The sequence below is a fragment of the Acipenser ruthenus genome, chromosome 1 (assembly GCF_902713425.1).
Source record: "Acipenser ruthenus chromosome 1, fAciRut3.2 maternal haplotype, whole genome shotgun sequence".
NCBI classification, from domain to species: domain Eukaryota; kingdom Metazoa; phylum Chordata; class Actinopteri; order Acipenseriformes; family Acipenseridae; genus Acipenser; species Acipenser ruthenus.
The window spans coordinates 49,224,658-49,249,491 of NC_081189.1; the positions used below are offsets into that span (position 1 = coordinate 49,224,658).

The 24,834-nt window shown below is 40.6% G+C and overlaps 1 protein-coding gene across 1 annotated transcript in view; it reads left to right on the top strand.

Annotated features, from left to right (window-relative positions):
• LOC117420848 (glyoxylate reductase/hydroxypyruvate reductase-like) overlaps nucleotides 1-24,050 on the top strand; it is a 37,356-nt gene extending 13,306 nt beyond the window's left edge. The window contains exons 4-9 of the mRNA XM_034034540.3: nucleotides 2,140-2,256; nucleotides 2,969-3,057; nucleotides 3,868-3,972; nucleotides 21,631-21,766; nucleotides 22,488-22,618; nucleotides 23,357-24,050. Of these exons, the coding sequence (XP_033890431.2) occupies nucleotides 2,140-2,256; nucleotides 2,969-3,057; nucleotides 3,868-3,972; nucleotides 21,631-21,766; nucleotides 22,488-22,618; nucleotides 23,357-23,478 (700 nt within the window). The 3' untranslated portion in view covers nucleotides 23,479-24,050. The remainder of the gene's footprint in view (nucleotides 1-2,139; nucleotides 2,257-2,968; nucleotides 3,058-3,867; nucleotides 3,973-21,630; nucleotides 21,767-22,487; nucleotides 22,619-23,356) is intronic.
• Nucleotides 24,051-24,834: the final 784 nt, after the last annotated feature.

Here is a 24,834-nt window from a genome sequence, read left to right on the forward strand (position 1 = left end):
CCAAACGATGTGACCGATCGACTTCTCTTGAACAACGGTAAATCTAGGCCATGAGGGGAGTATGTGCACCAAGTTTGAGATCACTGCTGTAAACTGTTTTGGAGAAGAAGATTTTTTAAAATTGGCCAAAATTCTTCAATAAATCCAATATGTGACCTATGTCCTATTTTTTTTTTTTTTTTTTAATTGCTTACAATTCTTGAAAATCCAATATGGCCACAAACCATTTGACCTTTGACCTTCATTGTCGCTCTGACACAACTTCCCATAGGCCTCTACCACTGTACCAAGTTTTGTGACTTTTCGTGCAACGGTGTCGATTTTAATACGTTTTAAAATTTTGGCGGAATAAAAAAAATAAATTTAAATAATAATAATCCTAACAATTACAATAGGGTTCCAGCAACTTTGTTGCTTGGACCCCTAATAATAATAATAAAAATAAAAAAAAAACAGACAAAATGGCAGTCCAGTATCAGATACCCTCCGGAGCTGCACCGAAACCTCAAAGAAGATATTTCAATCCTGCTTGGGAAAATGAATATTTTGTTTTTGAACGGTCAGGGGTGGAATTAAATTATGCAGTGGCCAGAGATCATGCCAAGAAAGGGTCTCAAAAATATTAAACATGTCTGCAGCAGAAAATATGTTTGTAAGAGAAGCGAAATAAAACAGGAGGGTCAGGTGTTTGTCGGCATTTGTAAACCTGGACCAAAAAGACGCACAGAATGAGCTCTGTCTTGCCTACAGGTTGGCAAAAGCTGTTACAATTTACAACAGGTAGAGTCTTTAAAGAAATGGCCACAACAATTTATTCAAATTCCTATGCCTTCCAAAGATTGCACTGTAGTGGATAAACTATTGCCAGAAACAATGAGAAATTTGACGACTGCCTTTTAAGCTAAACCCTGAAATCAGCGGTAGATTCTATCCTGTGTGTGCAGAATGTGTGCTGAAAGCACTGACCAAAGTGTCACGAGTCAACTTATTATTTACCATCATTTTTTAACCTAACAGAAATATCTGGCAGCTGTAATTCAGAAAATATAAGTGCAGCTATATTCAGTTGTCTGGAAAATTAACAAAATGATGATCCAGTGCAGAAAATGGTGTAGCTTAAATCGGACAGTGCATCATAATGCTATCACGGCATTATGAGGTATGCTTATTTTATATTGGGATATAATGAAATGTACGTAATACTAACGACACAATATATGATCATGTCATTTGCGATATAATGTTATAGTATATCTGATTAAACGTTGTTAAATAAAAGATCTAAATTATGCTCATGTAGTTTTTTTTAATTTTTTTTAATTATGTCTCAATCCTAAAATGACATGCAAAACTGTTGGCCATAGCTGTAGATTTGATTGGAAGATGATATGTGCCATTAAGTTTTACTTACGTGCCCAGTCCCAGTAGAGGTGTGCATCGTTGACCATGTAAATACCACCATATGACTGAAAAAAAGTATGCTTAGCTCCTAAAATTCACTCGGAAAGTATTTCCATTTCATTTGTGCGCATCATTTGTCGTACAGGATACATTTTTATCCACCCCTATCGAACGTTTTTTTTTTTTTTTTTTTTGGGTTCGATCGCATGAATTAACCGAATTTCGCCTGTTTCCATCACAGTTGTCAAGGTTTATTTTTATACGCATGAGTTTTAGCGCATAAAATAAGTTTACTGGAAACATAGCTAATGACTCCTGCTTTTTTGAAAATGGCTGCCTGTATGTCATGGATGATTCGAGGTCGGGCAGTAATGTTTTTGTTCGTCTTCTGTCATGTTCCTGTTTGTGTACTTGGGATATTTTTATACATACATCACTATACTCGAATTTAAGAAGAAAAAAATGATTTAAAAAGTGTGTCTTAAATTTGAAGGAGTACAGTATTTGAATTTTTGGTAGGTTCAGTAAAGTTACCATTTTTTCTTTTACTGTACAAAACTGATGCAAAATCCTGCATATCTATATTTAGGCAAATAACCAATAGCTTTAAGCACATGAAGTGTTATTGCTGCTAGTACTAGTAAAATATTTAAATATTTTAAAGCCTTGGTTAGTAGTCTTTAAATTCACTGTTAAAATATTTTGTTCTCAGACACCTTTATTTCCTTCTCCTCTTAGGGGAATCCGTGTGGGCTACACTCCAGATGTTTTGACAGACTCTGTGGCTGAGCTCACTGTTGCTCTGCTCCTGGCAACCTCACGACGACTCATTGAAGCCGTGAATGAAGCAAAAAAGTAAATTAATTTGCGTGCAAGTTACAAAGCTCTATACTCTGCTGCTAAAATCTGGCAGCCATCTGGTTTTCCGCGTTTTTATGTTTGCTTCAAAACAGCTGAATTAATTTCTTAGAAATGTTTATATATATATATATATATATATATATATATATATATATATATATATATATATATATATATATATATATATATAGAGCCATTTATACAACAGTGTGCTGATTCAAGTGTTGTTGTTTTTTTACGTTTTGAAAAAGCATAAATGAAAAAAAAAAATCACAGTTCTGAGACTTCAACCTTGCCATTCAGTCCTGGGTCTCTGAATTATGGGATGCTGTTGTGATGTGGAAGGATATCAACTGGGGTTAGTTTGAGACAACAAAACTCCATTCAATTGTAACAAGCTTGTCTCGAGCGCTAGTGAAAAAGCCAAGTGCGCCACATAACCCTCAGGAGTTAATATTTTTGCTTAAAGATAAATAACTTGTGTATAAAACTGCAAATTACCTGGGAAAATCACTGCAGTTCAAATGCAACATGTTTACAGCTAAGTTGCAGCTTTTTGTTATGTAATCAGGTATATTACGGTATGTTTGCACATTACCACAATTAACTTTTTATGAATCTGGACCAAAATGTTTACAACACAACTATCAGTGAAGAAGTACAGTGATGGCATGACCGTTAATGTTCTCTCTGTTTTCAATGGCAGTGGTGGCTGGGGCACCTGGAGAACTATGTGGCTCTGTGGTTATGAGTTGTCACAGAGCACTGTGGGGATTCTGGGCCTTGGCAGGATTGGTAAGTGGACAGCTTTCTTTGGGTTTTGGAGTATAACTTAAACAATATTTGTAAGATACCAGAATATGATGTGGTGGGTGGTGAGCTGGGTTTAAGCTTAGTAAGCTCCCACGGTCTCAAAACTATGTAGACCATCAGTCCTGGCTGTGTCGTGGTGTGTCAGCGGCACCCTTTTATTGCGAGCCGCTCCCCAGGACACACCCACCTGTCAGTCAGGGATCTGCAGCTGGCTGCCTTTCTCTGTAAACAAACCCAGCGACCAGTGTGTCTCAGGCTGAGCATCTTGCTCTTCCCTGCAGATGCACGCCTGCACCCAAGAAGCCAGTGATGGTATGCTGGCCCTGTTACAGGCCTCTACAATTATATTGCCTACCTCCTGTATCACAGCCAGATTAAATCTCTAGAAGGTGCCTATAGAAGGTTGCCATAGCTAATAAAGATAACAGCTGGTTATTGAACCCAAATAAATTATTATGCAATAAGATTTAGCCTAGTTTTTATATTGATGTATAATTTTTGAACATAACAAATCTAACAAGGATTGCATTTATATTTATACAAACTTGCACCTTTCCATTATTAAACCAAATGTATTCATCAGATTTCTAAAATGAAGGTTAAGAAGGTAATCTTTCCTTGATACAGCAATATGGATCTCTAATAGAATGTCTGATTTTTCACTTGACAATCCTTATTGTTAATGGAAAACACATCGGCCCCACAGGACCAAGGCTTACAATCATTCCTTTCATGACCAAGTGTGCAGACCAGTGCCTTGCTTCAGTCCCCGATTTGTGTTCACTATAACAGGGGTGGCAATTGCAAAGCGTTTAAAGCCATTTGGAGTGAAGAGGTTCATCTACACTGATGTCGCCCCCAGGCCTGAACTTGCAGCCCAGATACAGGCAGAGTATGGTAAGTTACAAAATACTCCTTTAACAAGGTATGCTAGTAGCATGAATATATTACTGCAAAGAATATAAAAAAAAAATCTTTAATTGTGAAAAAGAGTCACCATAACCTAATAACATGTAGAAAAGTATTGGCCCTATACTTAATATAAGATGATTCCAGAAAGCATTTAGTGAGCATTAGCCACCAATTTTATTGGGTGATTTTAACCTTCATGTTGACATTGATTCTGATTCTAACTCCTTGGAATTTTTGAGGCTACCGAATTCCTTAGATTATATCCTGCATGGCAAAGGTCCTACACATGATCGTGGCCATTCTTTAGATCTGGTAATTTCTCATGGTTTAGCTGTTAAGAACGTCATAACCCTAGATCTTACTATTTCTGATCATCTTGCCATTCTTTTTGAGGTGAATCTGCCAGTATCTACAAAGATCGTGGACTGTACCTTTAAATCCTGGGTAATTTATTCTTCAACTGCTGTTAAGTTTTCTCATGTCTTTTTTTTTTTTTTTTAAATTTAGTAGTCGCCAATTAGTTTTTTGTTATGTTCTCCCCAATAGTGCCCAATAATTTTTTTTAGTGCCCAATAATTTCCGAAGCGTGTGCCGTTAGCCACCCGCTTTTTTACACACTGCGGACTCACCATGCAGCCACCCAGAGCTACAGCGTCGGAGGACAACGCAGCCCTGGGCAACTTACAGGCAAGCCCGCAGGCGCCCGGCCAGACCACAGGGGTCGCTGGTGTGCGGTGAGCCGAGGACACCCTGGCCAACCTAAGCCCTCCCCCAGCCACCCCCCCAACTGTAGAGAATGTGGAAGCTTTAATCAGTTCATACGTCAGGAAATGGTTGGGAGTTCCATGCTGCCTCAGCAGAGTGGGACTTTATGGTAAAGGAATACTGCAGCTACCAGTCTCCGCTCTAACCGAGGAGTTTAAGTGCGCCAAGGTCCGACTGGAAATGACATTAGTAGAGTCACGCAACAAATGTGTAAGGGAGGCAGCGCCTGTGTTGAAAACTGGAAGAAAGCAAAGAAAGCCGTGGAAGATGCAAAGGCTGCCCTTCGAATCGGTGATATCAGTTCAGCATGGAAGAGGGGGTCTTTATCTCAGTTCAGCTCCTCCTACATGGCACAAGGCAGCCCCAGCTCAACAGAGGAAGCTGGTGGTCAACGAGGTGCAAAAGAAGGAGGAAAGGATGAGGTGCACAAAGGCCGTTTCCCAGGCCAAGCAGGGGAGATGGGAGAGTGTGGAACAACGCAAGGTCAGCTGGCAAGACCTATTGTCAATGGAACAGAGCAGGATCAGTTTCCTCATCAGGTCAACATATGATGATCTCCCATCACCACATAACCTAAACCTCTGGGTAGGAGAGGATCACTCATGTCCTTTGTGTTCATCACCTGCAACATTAAGGCATGTTTTGACAGGATGTAAGGTGGGTCTTTGCGAAGGTTTACTTGGCACCATGACCAGGTGCTGTGATGTTTCCTTAGCATTGGAAAACAAGCTCAGCATGACAAATAAGTTGCTACCAGTTCCATCAAAACATTACACACAAAATACAACATTCCTCCATCCAGGAGAGCAACCGCCAAGAAAAGGTGTTAAAACCAAGCCTTGCCCAGGACAACTGGAAGCTGCTAGAGACTGGAAATGCTGGCAGATGTTGGTCAACGGCTTGTTTTTCCACCTGAGATTGCTACCACTAACCCTCAACCAGATATTGTCTTGTGGTCTGGATCAGCACACCTTGTTCACCTGGTAGAGTTAACAGTGCCATGGGAGGATGCTGTAGATGAGAGGAAGAAACTGTGGTATGCTCAACTAGCCGCTGAAGCGGAACAGCGAGGATGGAGAGTCCAGGTTTACCCAGTGGAGGTGGGTTGTCGAGGATTTGTGGTACACTCTACAACCCGGTTTCTCAGAGACGTTGGATTCAGTGGCCAAGAGTTGTGTCGCGCAGTGAAGAACTTATCTGAAGCAGCAGAGAGGTGCAGCAACTGGTTGTGGTTGAGATGGAAAGATTCTGGTTGGGGATCTCAAGCACAATAGAAAGAAAGAAACACTGATGTACGGATAAGTAAGCTGTGTTGAATTAGGTGGGGGACGGAGGGGGGTGATGCTGGGACGCCAGAATCACCGTCGAGCCCTCTTGAGGTGTCGTGGGCTAGGTGACGAAACACAGATGATGGAAGTTGCCCACTTGAAGACCCCAGAGAAGTACCCTACTTAGCTCAATCCAGACAGTTGTCATGTTGATGCGCTGGGAGACCGCACTGTGGTTGATCCCCAGAGCCAGCATTGCAGCTGTTGTGTGTGCTGATACGCTGGGGAGGCAAAATAAGATGATCCCTGGAGCCAGCATTACACTTCAGCCATCAACACCAGGCAGAAGGATATCTACATCATCAGACGGAAGAAATGCAAATGGATGGATGCAAGAGTATCAACCAGCTCCACATAGTTTTCGGCCTTGTGATTGCCCAGGAAGCCCCGAACCACTGCGACAAAGCTGTTCCAAGCCGCTTTCTCCTTACTAGTGAGCTTCTTGGGGAATTCATTGCACTCCAGGATCTTCTTTATCTGTGGTCCGACGAAGACACCGGCTTTGACCTTTGCCTCAGACAGCTTAGGGAAGAAGTCTTGAAGGTACTTGAAGGCTGCCAACTCCTTATCTATAGCTCCGACAAATTGTTTCATAAGGCCCAATTTGATGTGCAGTGGTGGCATTAGCACCTTCCGGGGGTCCACCAGTGGCTCCCACTTGACGTTGTTCCTCCCCACAGAGAACTCGGTCCGCTGTGGCCAGTCCCGCCTGTGGTAGTGCGCCTTGGTGTCCCTGCTGTCCCAAAGGCAAAGATAGCAGGTAAACTTGGTAAAACCGCCTTGGAGACCCATCAGGAATGCCACCATTTTGAAGTCTCCTATGACCTTGATGCCACATCAGAAAAATGCAGATATGTATCCCCTTAGGCAGCTGGAACTAAACTGAACTGGTGGGCTTAAGGCAGCAGTGTGGAGTAGTGGTTAGGGCTCTGGACTCTTGACCGGAGGGTTGTGGGTTCAATCCCCGGTGGGGACACTGCTGCTGTACCCTTGAGCAAGGTACTTTACCTACATTGCTCCAGTTTATGTAAAAATAATGTGGTATCTTGTAACAATTGTAAGTCGCCCTGGATAAGGGCGTCTGCTAAGAAATAAATAATAATAATAATAATTAAGGCCCCTGTATTTATACTACTATTTATATTACTGGAAAGTTCTAGAAAGTTCTAGAAGTTACTCCAAGTTTACTCAGCACTGAATCTATCTGGAATGTTCTGGAAAATAGGTAAATTTCAAAATATCACTGTCCTGGTCACAAAAGCAAAGTTTGTGGGGAATAATAGCCATTTTATGTAACAAAAAAATTGTTACACGGTGTAATCCTAGATTTCTTTTTGCTACCCTAGATAAATTAATTAATCCTTTCTCTAATAGTCCTACCCTTGACACAGCTGTAATGACTTCTTACATTTCTTTAAAAAATAAAATACTAGATATCAGAAATGAGATTCCATAGACACCTTCTATGAAGGAGGACTCCAGCACAATTTTACCAACTACACCTATTAAGGCTACTTTGGGGGCTTTTTCTTTGATTACCTTAATCACCAGAGCTAGTTCAACATATGAGAGCATCTACATGCTCTCTTGAGCTTATTCCTACAAAACTATTAAGATGTTCTTGGTGTTATTAATACCCACATTTTATAAATTATAAATGGTTCACTCCTCTCTTATAGTTCTCTCAGCACTTAAGGTTTTTCTGAATACTGCTGTCAAGCATGTGGGCACAGTAGCCACATTAAGAAAGTTGAAAAATAAATTCAGCAATGAGAATAGTTACTGGGTGTGTAACATACACTCCTGGCAACATGCTGCCAAAACTATCAGGCAGACTACCTCCACAACTAAGAAGGCAGAAGATAACTCTTGATCTTGCTAAACAAAACCAGGAGCACCTGCTTCATGAAGTTGTGGAGCAACCCATATATGAGAGGCTAAAGTCAAGAAACACCTTCAGACAGGAGGCAAAAGGACTGTTGCAACAGTGTGGAAGTGGGAGCAGCACCCTATGGGCACGTGAAAAACACCACAAAAATTGGGATGATGCTGAGTCTCATCTCAAGTGTTTTCTAGGTAGCTCAACATCTTATCCACTTGGGTACAAGCTTCCCCGAAACCATGGACTAAACTAAATAGGACTCGCTCTGGCGCTGGACACTTCAGTGCCACACTCTATAAGATGGGTTTGAAGGACAGTCCAATGTGTAACTGTGGTGATGCACTGCAGACAGCTGACCACCTCCTAGAATGTGTAGCACATCCACAAATCCAAGATGAGGACTTGGCCAGTGTCAATGAAGAAGCTGTTGAGTGGCTTCGTCGCATTGATGACGGGTAGAGAGGGAGACGAAATATGAAGTATACGAGAGAAGAAGCACTTAAGGTAGCTGTGGTAAAGCCTATGCTTAAACAATAACTAGGACAATCTCCAACCTACCATTCTTAGATAAGGTTCTAGAGAGAGTTGTTGCAAATTCAAAAATTTTCGAACTCTAATGGTATATTCGAGAAGATTCAGTCTGGTTTTCATGCTGCACATAGTACCGAGACGGCCCTTGTCAGAGTTATAAATGATCTGCTGATAAGCTGTGACTCGGGCTTTCCATCAGTTTTAATTCTTCTAGTTCTAAGTGCTGTCTTTGATACTGTAGACGATTCCATCCTACTGAATCATCTTGAAAGCACAGTAGGACTGTCTGGCCTTGTCCTATCCTGGTTCAAATCTTATCGTTCTGATAGATTTCAGTTTGTCTCTAGTGAGGAGGTAAAATCGGCATTTTAGGTCTCTTGTTTTCATTATATATGCTACCATTAGGTGACATTATCCGCAGACACAGAGTGAACTTCCATTGCTATGCTGATGGTGCCCAGCTATATTTGTCCCTAAAGCCAGAAATTTCTCTGCCTGAATGTTATTAGCTATTTGCCTTACAGACATCAAGCATTGGATGTCACAGAATTTTCTAATGTTGAATTGAGATAAAATAGAGGTTAGGTGGACTCACAGAACCAACTAAAAGGAAATGTGGGATTACATGAGCGTGACCTTTGCAGTCTCTCATTAAAACTTAAACTAGAGTTAGGGGTCATCTTCGATTTCTGATCTTTCATTTGAGACTCATATTAGGGAAGTTACTAAAGTATCTTTTTACGATTTGAGAAATATAGCCAAACTTAGACCAATTATTTCAGTATCTGATGCTGAGAGACTAAGGCATGCCTTTGTTTCATCTACAATTGATTATTGTAATGCACTTTTTTTTAGTGTCCCAAAACATGTGGTATCCCGCTTGCAGCTTGTTCAGAATACCGCCGCTAGAATTGACTAAAACCAGGAGAAGTGAACATATTACCCCTGTTTTGGCCTCTTTACACTGGCTGTCTGTGCAGTATAGATTTTGCTGTTAACTTACAAGGCCCTGAATGGATTAGCACCTAGTTATTTGCAGGAGTTACTGACCCTGTATCTTCCAAACCACACTCCGAGATTACAGGATGTGAGGCTACTGGTTATTCCTCGGGTCAACAAAAGCAACACGGGAGGTAGGCTTTTTCTTATGGAATGCTCTGCCTTCATTTGTCAGGATATAAATAATATGACAAAGACGAAATATACAATTTCTGGTAGTTAACAAACAATCTGGTTATTGCGAAGAACATTCCAGAACTTTTATCGTTAGGTTATTATCATAACCCTGGTTCCCTGAAATAGGAATATTAACCATTAAAAAATGGGTGTTCCCCTTTAAGACACCAGAACCTGAAAACTTCATACCAAAGACACTTGTCAGAGGAGGGTGACGTAGTGCTGCTCCACCCCCGCAAGCATAAACTCACTACTTACCCTGACAGTATCGCCATTTTCCTTCAAGAACTGCAACCAAGGACACTGCAACCTCAAAGTTAATGGTTAATATTCCTATTTCAGGGAACCAGGGTTATGATAATAACCTAATGTTCCATTTCAAGTAGGGAAATGGGTCAGTATACCCAAACTGTCGCAAGGACATGGAGCATACATAAAAAAAAAAAAATTTTAAATACAGCGAACAAGCTGAAGCCATCTTGTGTCTGAATCAAATACCAGTGTAGCAGGAATAAGAACATTTGTAAGGACCCACCTTAATGCTATATGAGTATACCCAATCTGGCGCAAGGACATGGTATTATTATTATTTATTTCTTAGCAGACACCCTTAACCAGGGAGACTTACAATTGTTACAAGATATCACATTATTTTCACATATAATCACCCATTTATACAGTTGGGTTTTTACTGGAGCAATCTAGGTAAAGTACCTTGTTCAAGGGTACAGCAGCAGTGTCCCCCACCTGGGATTGAACCCACAACCCTCTGGTCCAGAATCCTAACCACTACTCCACACTGCTGCCCATATACAACACTGAGCTACAAGCTAAGCAAACGCTTGTGCTACAACAATCTTCCAGTAACTGAAACATTAGAATGGACTCACCTCTAATGTTATGTCATGAGGGTGGACTGGGAAGCTGTCCTCAGTACTCTTGTGCCAAATCCAGGATTCTGCAGGTCCACAACATTCAGCTCCTCTGATAGAACCTGGCAAACGTATGGGAGGAAGCCCAAACCGCTGCATTGCATATCTCCTGGACAGATGCACCTTGGAACAAAGCCCATGAAGTCGCCTGACCCCTGGTGGAATGGCCTGTGAGCTTCGGGGGGGGGGCACGTTAGCCAGTTCAAAAGAAGTCTATATTGCACCTGTTATCCATTTGGATAGATGCTGTTTAGACAGAGCCTGTCCCTATGACTTATCTCTGTAACAGACAAATAATTGTTGTGCCTCCAGCTTTTGGTTCTGTCCACATAATACGCTAATGCCCACACTGGGCAGAGCGTATGGAGCTGACGCTCCCTGTCAGACTGGAAAGGAGGGGGATGGAAAGCCTCCAATTCCACAGATCGGTTAATATGGAAAGCCGAGATTGTTTTCGGCAGAAAAGCCAGGTTAGTACGAAGTGTAACGGGAGGAATAAGCACTGTGGTTTTTATACACGTTTTCTCCAGCAGCGGAGTATAATCTGTGAGAGAGAGAAACAAGTGGTTTTAGAAAAGGAACGAAACCACCAACTAACAAAAGACTTAATTAACTTCCAGAGTTGTTCAGATCCCTACACTGTTTGGACTATAAGTGCACAGAGCTGCTGGTTCCACGTAGTCCCAGGAGGGACAGATGAGGCTCACGACCTCAGGATGGAGTCTCCACTCTGCGCCACTGGAGACCCCCCTAGAGAGAAGGTCAGCAGCACAGTTGGTCACTCCTAGTAGGTGAACTGCCTGGAGTGAGGTTCACTTGTGCCTATAACAGAAGTTTGTGGGCCACGTGATGGAGACTGGGTGATCCCAAACCACCTTGGTGGTTTATGTAGGACACCACAGACGTGTTGTCCATACGGACGAGCACGTGTCTCAAACCCAGCTGACAAGCCATGCGGTTGAACCAAACCTGCAGGGGCGCATATGCAAAAGACCCAGTGGGAGGGTGTTTGATGCTGCTGCCATCAAGCCCAGAAGCCTCTGGAAAACCACGACTGGTAGTGCCCTGCCGAGCTGAAACAGCTTTAAGCAGGCAGTTACTCTCAGAACGCTGGTAGATTTTTCCCTGAAAGGCGAACCTCAGGTATTTCCTGTGCGCTGGTTTGATGGGATGTGGAAATAGGCGTCCTTCAGGTCCACCGTGGTGAACCAGTCACCTAACCTGTTGGACTGCAACAGACGTTATAAAGTCAGCATCTTGAACTGCCTCTGACAGATACATGTTCACCTGCCTGAGATAGAGGACCGGTCTGAGGCTGCCATCCAGGTATTTTCTGATGCCAAAACGGGTGTAGAACCCCCCAGCAAGAATGCAACTATGCAAATGGCCTGCTGTTACCTCCTGAGCCACCTGAGCGGAGGCTTGTCACACCCCGGAAAGGAGGGGGGCCGTGTTGGAACTGGAGAGAGTAACCAGTTTGCACAGTATTGAGCACCAAGGGGTCTGTGTTGCACTGTTCCCAGTAGTCCAAATGGCTTCTGGTGAATGAGCCCTGGGCTTGTGGCAGCAATGTCCCAGGGCTACTGCTTCGCCTGAGGTGCAGCCTGCGCCTGTTGCCTAGGCACAGGGTGCTTGAAAAGACGCTTGCCTCCGCGGAACGCAGTTGCGGACTGCCTACTGGCGGTACCACCTGAGGTGGGAGAACCCTTTTGTACAGGTTTCCTCTGAAGGTTTACATGGTGGAGGCGGTCTCTTAGGGAGAAGGCATACCAATTCCTTGGTGGACTCCCTTGCATGGTGAGATTGCTGTAGCATCTCGTCTACCGTGGTACCAAATGTGTGGCCTGGAGTGACCGGGAGAGCCAGAGCTGTATGTGCGCAGCCACCAATGCAGCCAGTTTTCTGCCTATTGCTTGTCCACTAAGCTTGGACAGCAGTAGCAGGTTTCTGGAAATTAGGTGTTCCTTGTCCAGTTGCTGAGACGAGGGCCTATGCTTTTCCGAGAGGGTGTGAAGACTGTTTATAATTGTTAATACAATTCCTATCAATATATGGTTCCAACTTTTAAAGTCCTAAATGGCATTTGTGTTTTTTAAGTGATCTGAAACCCCAGATTCAGGCCCAGCGGCAATGTGGGGGGGGGGATCCACTTACTTAGGGCGGGCTCATTTTGGAAAAGACAAATCAATTAACTTGTATTCTCTACTATTTTACTCCACTGTGATGACAATAAATAAATAAATAAATAAATCATATGACAGCACAATATTATGAACTATCCACACAGCACGAATTACCACAGCTCTTTCAGGAAAAAAATGTTTTTCTTTTAAATTATTATTACCGCATTAGCAACAACAAGGTGTCTGATCAACAATACTTGAAACGAATACAATCATACAGTGAGCAGGCCCTCTACAGAGATTGCAATAAACAGATTCCCACACACACCAAATTAAGGTAAAGTAACGAATGTACATATAATGCTTACTTTCACCTGACTGTTCAATACTGAATACAAAAAGCAGACGCTTATGTAAACAATCTGACAAGGCGGCCCTACAAAGGGGTTTCCAAACACCAGAAGCAGCTAGACATTTTTAAATTATTATTATTATTGTGCTTTACTTTAATTTGATTTGATTAATGATTTCTCATAGATTTTTTTTATTTAAGCAATACTGCCCGTCGATGATGGCTCTGCGTGTGATAGTTGACCACGACTGGAGTTATACGTCCCGAGTCGAAAGCGAGGGCACTAACGAAAGTCAAGGTCAACAAGGTCAACTATCACACGGTACAGCCATTATTGAGAGGGCACTATCTTTATTAGAAAATTATTTTACCATTGTTTTTTAAAAAAACACCTTAAAACCTAAATTTACATTGAGCTTGTACTGATTTGTCGGGTACCTTTCCGCTGAGTAAAGACGTTCTGAGAAAATAGTCCTAAACATTTTTTTAAAATAAAAAACAAGGATGACATAGAAAAACAATTTTCACTTAGTACACCAATTTAAATGTTTTATTAACTTGTTAGGGTTTTAAACCCCTATTTATAATCTGGACATTGCCTGAGGAATGAACGGAGCAATTACTGGACAGTCCGTGTACGATGGAGTCTGAACTACCAATACAATCTCTCATTAAATACCACTCTAAAATGCCTCCTAACTCACCATGTTTCTACCTTCTAGCCAAAACCTTTCTCCCCTGAATCCACATATGAATGGAGCAATATTACAGAACTGTCCGCGTCTCACTTTGTTGTTGAAAGATGCTGTGTCTGTGTCAAACTGACAGTCTATGATTGGCTCTTGGCAGTTGCAGGTACAGGATTGGCTGCTTTCATCGATGCAAAGTATTGTTTGGCTGGTTTTGGTGGATAATAAAATTAATTTGGACCAATTGTGTCTTGTTTTGTATTTACTGTCCAATAGTGAACTTCACTTAAAAATACAGCAAGTCAAAATGAAAAAACCAGCACTTGCACGGATTGATTTTAAATTTGATTCACAGTTGGTGCTGAGACATTACAGCGGGCATCTACCGCTAGAACTGGAAGCTGATTGTACTGAATCAATTTAGAATCTGAAACTGGGGGGGGGGGGGCACTGGACCTAAACTCCAAAGACACATAACAAGATGTGAAAAACAATTACCTCCATCTGCATGTACAGTTTCTTTGGGAAATATCTTGACACGATCATCAGCCGAAATGTACTTAGCATTTTTTGCTTTGTCGTCCATTTTTGGTAGTTTACCTCCAATGCTGAAAACTAGACAATGCAGCACTGACTGTCCCACCCCCTACTGAGTGGATTCGTGGCTTTTCCTATTGAACAATGTGCACTTTGCGAGCACTTCGTAACGCTAGTCAAGCTCAGAGGTGCCTCGCTGGAGGTTAAAACATGGTTGACCTGCAAATACATTTTTCCAAATATGGACTTGCTTGACCAACACATGTGTGGTAAGTAATATTTTTGTAATTGTAGCTTTTTAAAACTAATAATATAATATTTGTAAGTGACTTGTAGTAGAAAAGAAACATGGACACTTTATAACTTGACAAATCCTTGCCTTGTGCTACATCAAAAAATGTCTCAGTACTTTACATTACAAAAATATATTAATAATTACATTTTAAAAAAGAAAAAAATGAATAACTCGCTTAAAACAACCTTTTGAATACATGTCTTAAAGTAACTTGCAAAAACGGTTTTATTTTTTTAAGTTTATTTTTTTTATTCTCATACAAGCCTCATAGTAAACAATGTTTCAAGGCTTGAAGTTAGGTAACGTATATATTTGGTATCATTTTGCTAATTTGCTAAATTTTCTACTAGTTTTTCATGCAGTAACATTTTTGCAATTTTGAAGAAAGATATTGACGCAGTTTTTTGCAATGTGGAGTAAAGACAACTAAAAAGTAATACTAGAATAAGGGACAACCAAACTTTATATATATATATATATATATATATATATATCTGTGCCTTTCAACAACTTTGTCCCGGAGTTCTTTTGAAAGTGTCTTGGTGCCTTTGCTTTGAAGTGCACTACCCAGCAGAGGGTACCTACGGGAACTGTTGAATTTATCCTTAAATCATGTGAATCACTACAATTTAACACAGGTGGAGGCCACTTAACTTGGTGTGTGATTTTGATGGCGATTGATTACACCTGAGCTAATTTAGGATTGCTATTACAAGGGGGGTGGACACTTATCCAACCAAGCTATTTCAGTTTTTATTTTTAATTAATTTTCTACAAATTTCTAGAATATTTTTTCATTTGGAAGTTGTGGGGTAGGATGTGTAGATAAATGAAAATATATATATTTTAATTTGGGACCAAACGAGCAAGATGGGCTGAATGGCCTCCTCTCGTTTGTAAACTTTCTTATGTTCTTATGTTCTTATATATTTTAATGCATATATATATATTGTAGCGATCTCGGTTAATGGAGGCAGGCGCATCACACAGGGCGAGGCAATCCACATACAGGCGGAGGGCGGGCGCGAACCCAAGATCGCTAGATTGGTGTTAGATGTGGGATGCAGGTACCCCGGCATGCACTCTCCTGTGTGTGGATTGCTTCGCCCTGTGTGATGCAGCCTGCCGAGATCACTACAATATATGTATATTCCTGTAGCTGCTACGCAAACTCCCCCCTTACTCCAAAGATAGAATTGCCTTGTCGTCTCAAACTGACGGTTTGTCTGCGCAAGCCTTCTATGTTTCTGTACACAACACGTCATTACTCGGACAGAGTCGAAGGAGAGGCTGTCAGACTGGGTGCGTTCACGATACGCAGACTTTGCTAAGTCTGCACAGATTCTGTGGAAAACCTGTCCAAATTTTTCTTCTGCGTAAACTCAGCCGGAAAAGACGTCACCAGGTCACGCATCCACAGGCTTAAAAGTCTGCACAGCCGCGCAGCTTCTCAAGAGTACTGGAGCAGCCGCAGCTCAAAACAATAGACGAGCGTTGGCTGACAAAGAAGTGTGTAAGCAACCAGATACAATCCTCACTGCATGTGCTACTGCCATCTAGTCAGGGGGTGTGAATCGCCTTCGAGTCATGTCATTAATTATCTTATGAATGATTTGTAATACAAATTAAAATGATTTGACTCTTTTTCCACACAGTTATTGTACTTTTCAAATATTCAGATATTTATTCTAAAGGTTTAAACATATAAAATAATGCTAAACGGTTGAAATGAACCGAAAACAGCTCTGTTATTTTCAGCAGGTGTTATTGATGAAAGGCTATCAGAGACAGAGAATAACCTACTTTGAATTAAGGAGAATAAATCAGCTTTAATAACAGGTAGTTGAAGTGAGATATGTGACCATATGTGCAAGTATTTGAAATATTTTTGTCCCAGATCAAAATACAGTACTGTCTAACAACCCCTTTGTGAGAGAGACGTTATAATACTCATTAATTTGTCTCACCTCACAAAACATATGTTTATATTATCTCTTTATACCAGGGACTGTTTCTACTATTACTATACTTTTTCTGATCATGCTGTAAATTATGAAGCTGGTGGAGCACAAAGGGAACTTCGATTGCATCCACTTCTTCTGCGATAGGAATTTCTCTCAACACCACCTTCATTTTGGTTCTGCTCAGAACTGTTGTTCATCTACCAAAGCTGTCCACGCTCTGTCTGCACAGACCGTGGCGTTACGCATTCTAGCCGGCAAAAAAGTGTCGTGAACGCACCCACTATCACTGTCTCGTTCACACAGAAATTACCACAGAAATAAAAGAGAAATGGACATCAATGGGAATGTAATTATTAAAGTAAAAAAAATTATAATGCCAGTGTCAGTGGTTATAAAGACAATACAAAGAAAGACACCATATGGTAAGAAATTACACAACAATTGGAAATTGATGGTATGTCTATTTATTTCACCTTAATTTTGGTCAAAGTGACGGGGAGCACCACACGCTGGTTTCGTATTTCTGTAAAGACGCTTCTTTGTTTTAATAATGTTGACCAATAATAATAATAATCACATTTACACACTAACTGAAGATTTTATTAAAACTGAAAATCAATAAAAAAAAAAGTATATTAAACTAATTCTCAGTATTTACAAAGAAATATGTGTAAATGTATTCTTTTTGAATGACTTACATGTTAAACTAGATCACATATAAACATTGACTGTTAAATGTCATTTGTTTAGTGTGTGGTGTACCCAGACTATTTCTTTTTTTGTGTGTTTTATTTCGTCGCCACAAAAGGAGCAAAAGCAGACAGTATTTTCTTTTCATGACTAGCTACAGTGTTTTTTTTTCTATGTACTCGTGCTATATTTGTGTTGTTTGCTTCGCTTCCGGTGTGCATAGCCCTTAAGTCTGGGTCAGTGGCAAATCTTGCTACGTCACCAGCACCACAGCACCACCCCCACCCCCCCCACACACTTATCACAGAACATTCATATGGCCCCTGCCATTTAGCACATAGTTTCAATTCGGAGGAGGGAAGCAGCAGCATTATTTTGTCTCCTGGTCGAAAGGTTCAAATTCAGGAAATTTTTGTTGTAATACTGCTGTTGCCGGTGCAGAGACGATTTGAGATTGTCCTGGGCCAAAAGACCGACCAAATCCAGGCGATCTCTTAGTAGGAGCACATGCTGCACTACATTTTTGGACGAGCCTTTGTGCTCCTCCCACCCCTCTCAACAGATCGAGGATGCCGCAAGGCTGTCAGCTGTACAAGATCTCACAGGGGGAGAAAGAACCCTGTCGAATTCTTCGGCACCTCTCTCAATGCAAAAAGGAGGTAGGGGAGAAGCGATGCCCAATGTTTTTGCTCTTGGTTTACAAATCGTCTCAGCATCTGCTTTAAGGCCTGATTGAAACGTTCCACTAAACCATCCGTCTGTGGATGATAAACAGATGTCCTGATGGGACGTATTATTAGTATTTTGTAAACTTGCTGTAATATGTTAGACAGAAAGTTAGTACCATGATCAGTCAAGATTTCCTTGGGGATCCCTACTCTAGCCATAATCTGCAATGGAACTGCTTCCCGGTATCGCGTTACATAATCTACCACCACTAATATATGCGTATACCCGGCAGTGGAACCAAATGGGCAGGGCACACTTGACACGGTGCTACTCGCTGGCAGTCTGGGCATGGGGGTACATATTTCAACACATCATTATGAAGTCCTACCCAATAAAATCAAGCCAATATTTGTTCCCTTGTTTTGTCAGCTCCGCAGTACCCCGCAAAAGGGATATCATGCGCCAGCCTCATGACCTCAGACCGACAAGACGGGGGAACCAATAATTGTGTTACAGGCTGTCCTGTGCCCGTGGCAAGGTTTACCCTGTGCAGTAATTGCCCCTTGATAATGAAATGTGGAAATACTAGGGCCCCAGCACCTTCAACATCTTTACCTTCAACAGACCGGACCTGTCCCTAAGTGTGCACTGGTGAGGGGTCGTTGTTTTCACCCCACACTATGTCTGCACTTGAGTGCCATGTGTCTGGTATACCGAGGGGCGGGAGTAACATCTGCCCTAGATGGCCCAGTAACCTCGCCCTCTCGGTCACACTGCGTTCCGACCCCCTTTTTTGTTTGTTTGTTACCATTGGAGCATTCTCCCACCAAACCCCAGCCTCGTCTCATTAATGCTCCCTCCCATTTTCGTATACGTCTCTCTTTATTTGTTTTTCTTGGACGAAAAAGGGGGGAAAACCATTTTCTTTTGAAAGGGAAAAACATTACCAAATATTTCCCTTTCTTTCTTTTCTACCATGAGTATGTGTGCAGTCGAGACTGCCATTAATTTCAACAATTCTTTATAGTTTGGCCCATAATTACTGGGTGTGGTAGCCTTTCCGCCACCCCAACTACTAGGTGACGTTTTATCGGTCCTACCGATAAGTATGCTTTGACTGTGGGGTATGTCGCCTTGTCTCCATGGATACAAGAGATAGCCACCTGATCTTGTGGCTGCCACGACACACCGCCCAAGAGAGCTGTCCGAATTAAGATCTGCTCACACCCTGTGTCCACTAACGCATTGGTTTTCATATTTCCCAAAACCACATTAATAATACAAGGCCCCTCCCGACCATTTTCCCCTCGCTTACCCACTTCTGATGCCCAATTGTACGTCGCCACATCACACTCCATCGCAGATGGGCATGACTTGGCTTGGTGTCCCAGCTGTTGGCATCTAAAACAGGTAGGGGGAAAGGGGGGAGCAGAGGTTAAATATCTGTCCCGTTGCTGGTATGACAATGGGGCAGGGGCAGCAACTCTACCCCAGCTGGGGGTCAACCTTGGTCTCCATGGAGGGGAGACAAGGTTGCCCATTTGGGGTCATTGGTCTATAAGGTCTCGGACCCAGTCCCGGTGATGGTGGAGCGGAGAGAGGAGGTGGTACTCGGCTGCTCCGTTGTGCTGGAGCGGTGAGTAGGCCGGTCTGGGCAGAAACCAGGGCGTCTGTGGGACTTAACCAGTGCTAGCTGAAAACGCAGAATATACAGAAAACATACAGAAAACACGCTAGAAATAATAACATAATATTTATAGCGATTCCGTAATAATTCTGCACTTTTTTAAAGCAATTACTAAAAAAGGAGCACGAAAATAATCAGGAGGATTTACTTATAAACTCTCTGATGTGAATCAGGTTAGGCTGAAAAGGAAAATTACGATACTGTCAGGGTGAGTAGTGAGTTTATGCTCGTGGGGGCGTTCGGGTGTCTTAAAAGGGAACACCCATTTTGTAATGGTTAATATTCCCTACTTGAGTTGAAAGGGAACTTGTCGTCTTCAAAAATTGACTTCAACCAGAGTTGACTTTGTCGTATGCTTTGGGTCATTGCCGTGTTGAAAGATAAACAGCCTACAAGCAGGTGGTATCAATGTACGTTGTAGAATGTTTTTTATACATGGCTGCATTCATTCAATCTTCAATCACCCCAATGTCTCCAGTCATCCCTGAACTGCTAAAACAACCCCATAAAACGCTCAAACCATCTCCATGTTTAACTGTAGGTACAAGATTTTCTTCATGGAAGGCTTTCCCCTATACAGCCTAACTTCTATATAACGAAACCTTCTTTTATATGAACACCCGTTTTTAACGATCTCAACAGCAAGAACCAATTTTTTTTTATCCAAATTAGCCCTATTAGAACGATCATGTACAGGATCGACCCGGATACAACGATCTCAGTACTGACTGACACTGAACTTTCTCCAGTGTCAAGTGTGTTATTCTCTCAGTGAAAACAAAGACCATGGTTGACTAATTCAAAGGTAATGCTAATTTAAAGATGACCTATTGTAGTACAAATCATGCATGATGAATGCAATCATTGCCTGTCAGTCATCTTCACACAAACTGCAACCAGGCCACGGGCGTGTGGAGCAATCTACGTTGGATAGTTTTTTCAAGAGAAAGGACTGTAATTACTGTATTCAGCATGTAAGTGTACATTTTTTCCTTTTTAATTTCTTTACTGTTTTCTTTTAAACATACCACAGGGGAAATTAGTGGCGGTGTATATATGTGGAAATGGGTTTGTTTTGTGTGCTTTTTGGAGTTATGTTGATGAAATGATTGTTTACAGACGGGCGCTCGATTGAGACTTGCTGCCTGCCTGTCTTGTATGTGTCCTCTGTGCGTTACCATCGTTGGTAGCGTCACATGACCCGTTTGTTTACTTTCTGATTTGTGTTTAATAAATCCTGCGCACCTGTGCCGGCGTTTCAACTCCAATTCCTCTGTCTTGCAATGTGGTTACCCACACATGTGACACGAGTACCTTGTCACAATACCGTTTTAATGTTGATCAATGTGAACGAATCTTCATAAAAGTACTATATTGATGTTCAATTCAAATTTGCCATTTTGTCATTATTCTGTTACAGAAACGTGCCAAACCCTATTATAGTGAACACCCTGATATAACAAACATTTCTCCAGGTCCCAGGAGGGTTCGTTATAGTGAAGTTAGCCTGTATTTCAAAATGAGTTATATAAATTTTGTACAGAATTTTAATGTAAAGCCAATATTTTTGTCATTAACAAGTATTTGAAACATTGTTTGTTAAATTATCAGAAATTGTGTTTTGATCTTTGTCATTAATTAGTGGATATTGTTCATTAAATGCTTGTATTTAACATGTTTTTCTTAAATGATCATATATTGAGTGTAGGGTGCCAATACTTTTGTCTGCGCTTGTATATACCTTTGTACTGTATTATGGTGTGATTTAGTACAGGATTGTAGGGCCCTATAAACAAAGCTTCAAATAATGAGTTATTTAAATAATGTATATAATGAAATATAGACTGCTGTTGGCTTCTTTAATAGAACAGGTTCATGAATACAGACTTTGAGTTTAAGGTGTGTACATCAATATGGACCATGATATGCACAAAGTTGTAGATCCGTCTCAGTTGACAGTGATATCACTAATGACATTTTTAACATCAAACTGATCGATTCTGTTTTAAATATACTCCTCTAGTGTCCCTGGATGAGCTGGCAAAAGAGTCTGATTTCTTGGCTGTTTGCTGTGCCTTGACGCCAGAGACACAGGGCATCTGTAACAGTGCTCTCTTTAACAAGATGAAGAAAACATCCATATTTATCAACACCAGCAGGTAGACTGTACTGGCCAGCATAAATCAGCACCATGGCTTAATCACCCTTCTAAAAAATGTATGATTAATTTAAAACTGAAATCGACATTGCTTTCTCAATGTGGAAAGTATTATTATTTTAATAATATATAATTTGTTATATAATGGTATAACATGTATATCAATGTGTACGTGAGAACAACTAATGTGTAAATGTAAATATATATATATATATATATATACTGTATATATATAGGCATATGAAAGATTAAAAAATCTTTTATTTTCAGGACGTTTCGGGCAAAAGCCCTTCAGCTGTTTAAAAAGAAAAGTAAACACAGTTTATATATATATGTATACATGTAACTCTGATATAAATATATGTATATTAAAATGAATGTGCATACATTTATATAATCTAACTTAAGTCTAAAAAAAATATTACTACTTGATCTTTGGAGAATTTGGAAAAAAAAATCATTAGAAAGTAGCGAATAACAAAACATATTTAACATAAAAGAGCTAGAAAATGTATTTTAAAAATCTTGGATTCAAATGCCTTAAAATAAATGTATAAAGTGCTTGTTAAATGATTGAAAATGTTGATGGCAGAATGTTTTTGTTTAAAGGAAAGTGTGAAAATAATCAAAATATTTGACCCAGTAAGTTCAGTTGTAGTTTGCTGGTTTGTTTTATGTAATAACACAATGATTGATTCTTTGTGGTTCTATTTACCGGGCAGGGGTGCTGTTGTGAACCAGGATGATCTGTACAATGCTTTGACCAGCGGTCAGATTGCAGGCGCTGGACTGGACGTCACTGTTCCTGAACCTCTACCCACTGACCACCCGCTTTTTGAACTTAAGAACTGCGGTGAGTTCCAGTGCTATACACCATTTGCATGCATGAAATGTCTGCTTACCCTTGAAAGATGGCTCAAACTTAGGACAGTTAAACAGATATTTCTTAAGATAAAAGATAAAGTAAAACTAAACATTTTTTATATTGATTGTATTAAATACAATGCATCCTGCACGAATTTTGAAGTTACAGGTTTTCCATCATTTTTAGAGATTATTTTGGAGGGCCATTAAAGAAAAAAAAAAATTATATATATATATATATATATATATATATATATATATATATATATATATATATATATATATATATATATACACATACACACATACTCATCTTCTTTCTTTTAAAAAATATAGGTTCCATGCTGACCAAGATTCTGAATACGTTGTGCAGATTCTTCTTGCATAGTCAAAGATAATGACTAAAGAAAACAAAAACTCTAGCAGCAGCTGGCAGCACATTTGATATATCACATAAACTTGTGGTAGATTTTGCATTTGTCTTTCTGCAACAGTGTACCAGTACTGTTTTACTGGTTGAATTGAAAACGGTACTGAGGTACAGTAGTAGTCACAATGGCTGAGCGAATCCTATTTTTGTATGGATGTGGTGGATTTGTCACACTATTGTGCAGTGGTTAGCAATCAAAAACCTGATGGCACCCTGTTTAGATTCAGTTTGCTAACAAGTATAAGATTATGGGATACTTTTGAAAGTGGAAAATGTTAATATTATACTTTTTTGTAGTTATCCTGCCCCACATTGCCAGTGCAACCATTGCCACCCGGAACGCCATGTCAGCCTTGGCAGCCAACAACCTCCTGGCTGGTCTGAAGGGGGAGGCTATGCTGAAGGAGCTGAAACTGTGAAGTCTCCCTTTAAAAGCCTGACAAGAAAAAAATAAACATATACAAAATTCACAAAAAGCTAATCTACCCACATACAAGCAAACAGAAACAGCATTGTAACCTAACAAGCTGAATCAAATATGAATCTGTTTATGTCCAATCCTGCTTGCATCAGGCAAAAAATGTTTGTTGCCATCCTGGTTCTTGAAGTGAAAAATTGGCAGAATGGGCCAAAAAGGATGCAATTCTATGTATGTCTGTTGCATCAGAGAAAATCAGACAAACTTGTTTATTTTATTTTTTTGTATTGTTTTGGTCCATCACAACAGCAGAAAATATTTAAAAAATAAAATAAGTAGCTTGAGGCACTTTTCTTGCAAAACTTTACATTTCTTGAAAGAATAAACTGCAGACTTTTAGGAAGTTTCAGACTAGGCTTTAGCTGTTTTTAAATAACCAACAACAATTCGAACACATTGTAATTCGCAAACGCTTCGTTCTGCTTGATAATTGTCAAGCTGTTTTTTTTTTCTTCACATTATTACTTCTGTCCTTGTTTCAGTGTTTTAAGGACAATAAACAAATTATCTAAACAGTGTTTGTTATCATCTGTATTAACTTGATAAGGCATATACTTTTCTCACACCATGATGAGGTACACATCCATCTTGAAAAATACCCAGATTTATTTTTGTGTAATTAAGTGCACATCTGGTAGCCCAGTTTTCAATCAATTCTTTTAAAAATACACATACCTTTCCCCTGGAGATCTGCTATAGGTTTTCCTAAGTTTGCAGCGACACTATCAAATTATGCATGCAGATTAAGGTTAGGAATTTATTATGTTAAATAAACAATTATAAGGGGAAGTTTGCTCCAACCCATGTACAGTAGAATGTTGAATATGTCATCTACTTATCAGCCATGCTTTAAAAATTACAAAAAAGACCAGATATTGTGCATGCCCTAGTAGTTTACTGCATAGTAGTGCATAATTTTGTATTTATTTTAAATGACGTTTGTTGGCACTAGGTGGCGCTCCATAAACTCTATTTTCTAAATGGTTAGAGCTTGTCCCATTGGGGCATAGCTGCAGACAGGAGGCTTATCCAGCTTACCTCATTGTGGATGCCTCACTCATAATGAAGCACAGCTCGAGGGTAGCTCATCCAGTGTACCTCACTCATAATGAAGCAGAGCTCGAGGGTAGCTCATCCAGTGTACCTCACTCATAATGAAGCAGAGCTCGAGGGTAGCTCATCCAGCGTACCTCACTCATAACGAAGCAGAGTGCGAGGGCAGCTCATCCAGTGTACCTCACTCATAATGAAGCAGAGCTCGAGGGTAGCTCATCCAGCGTACCTCACTCATAACGAA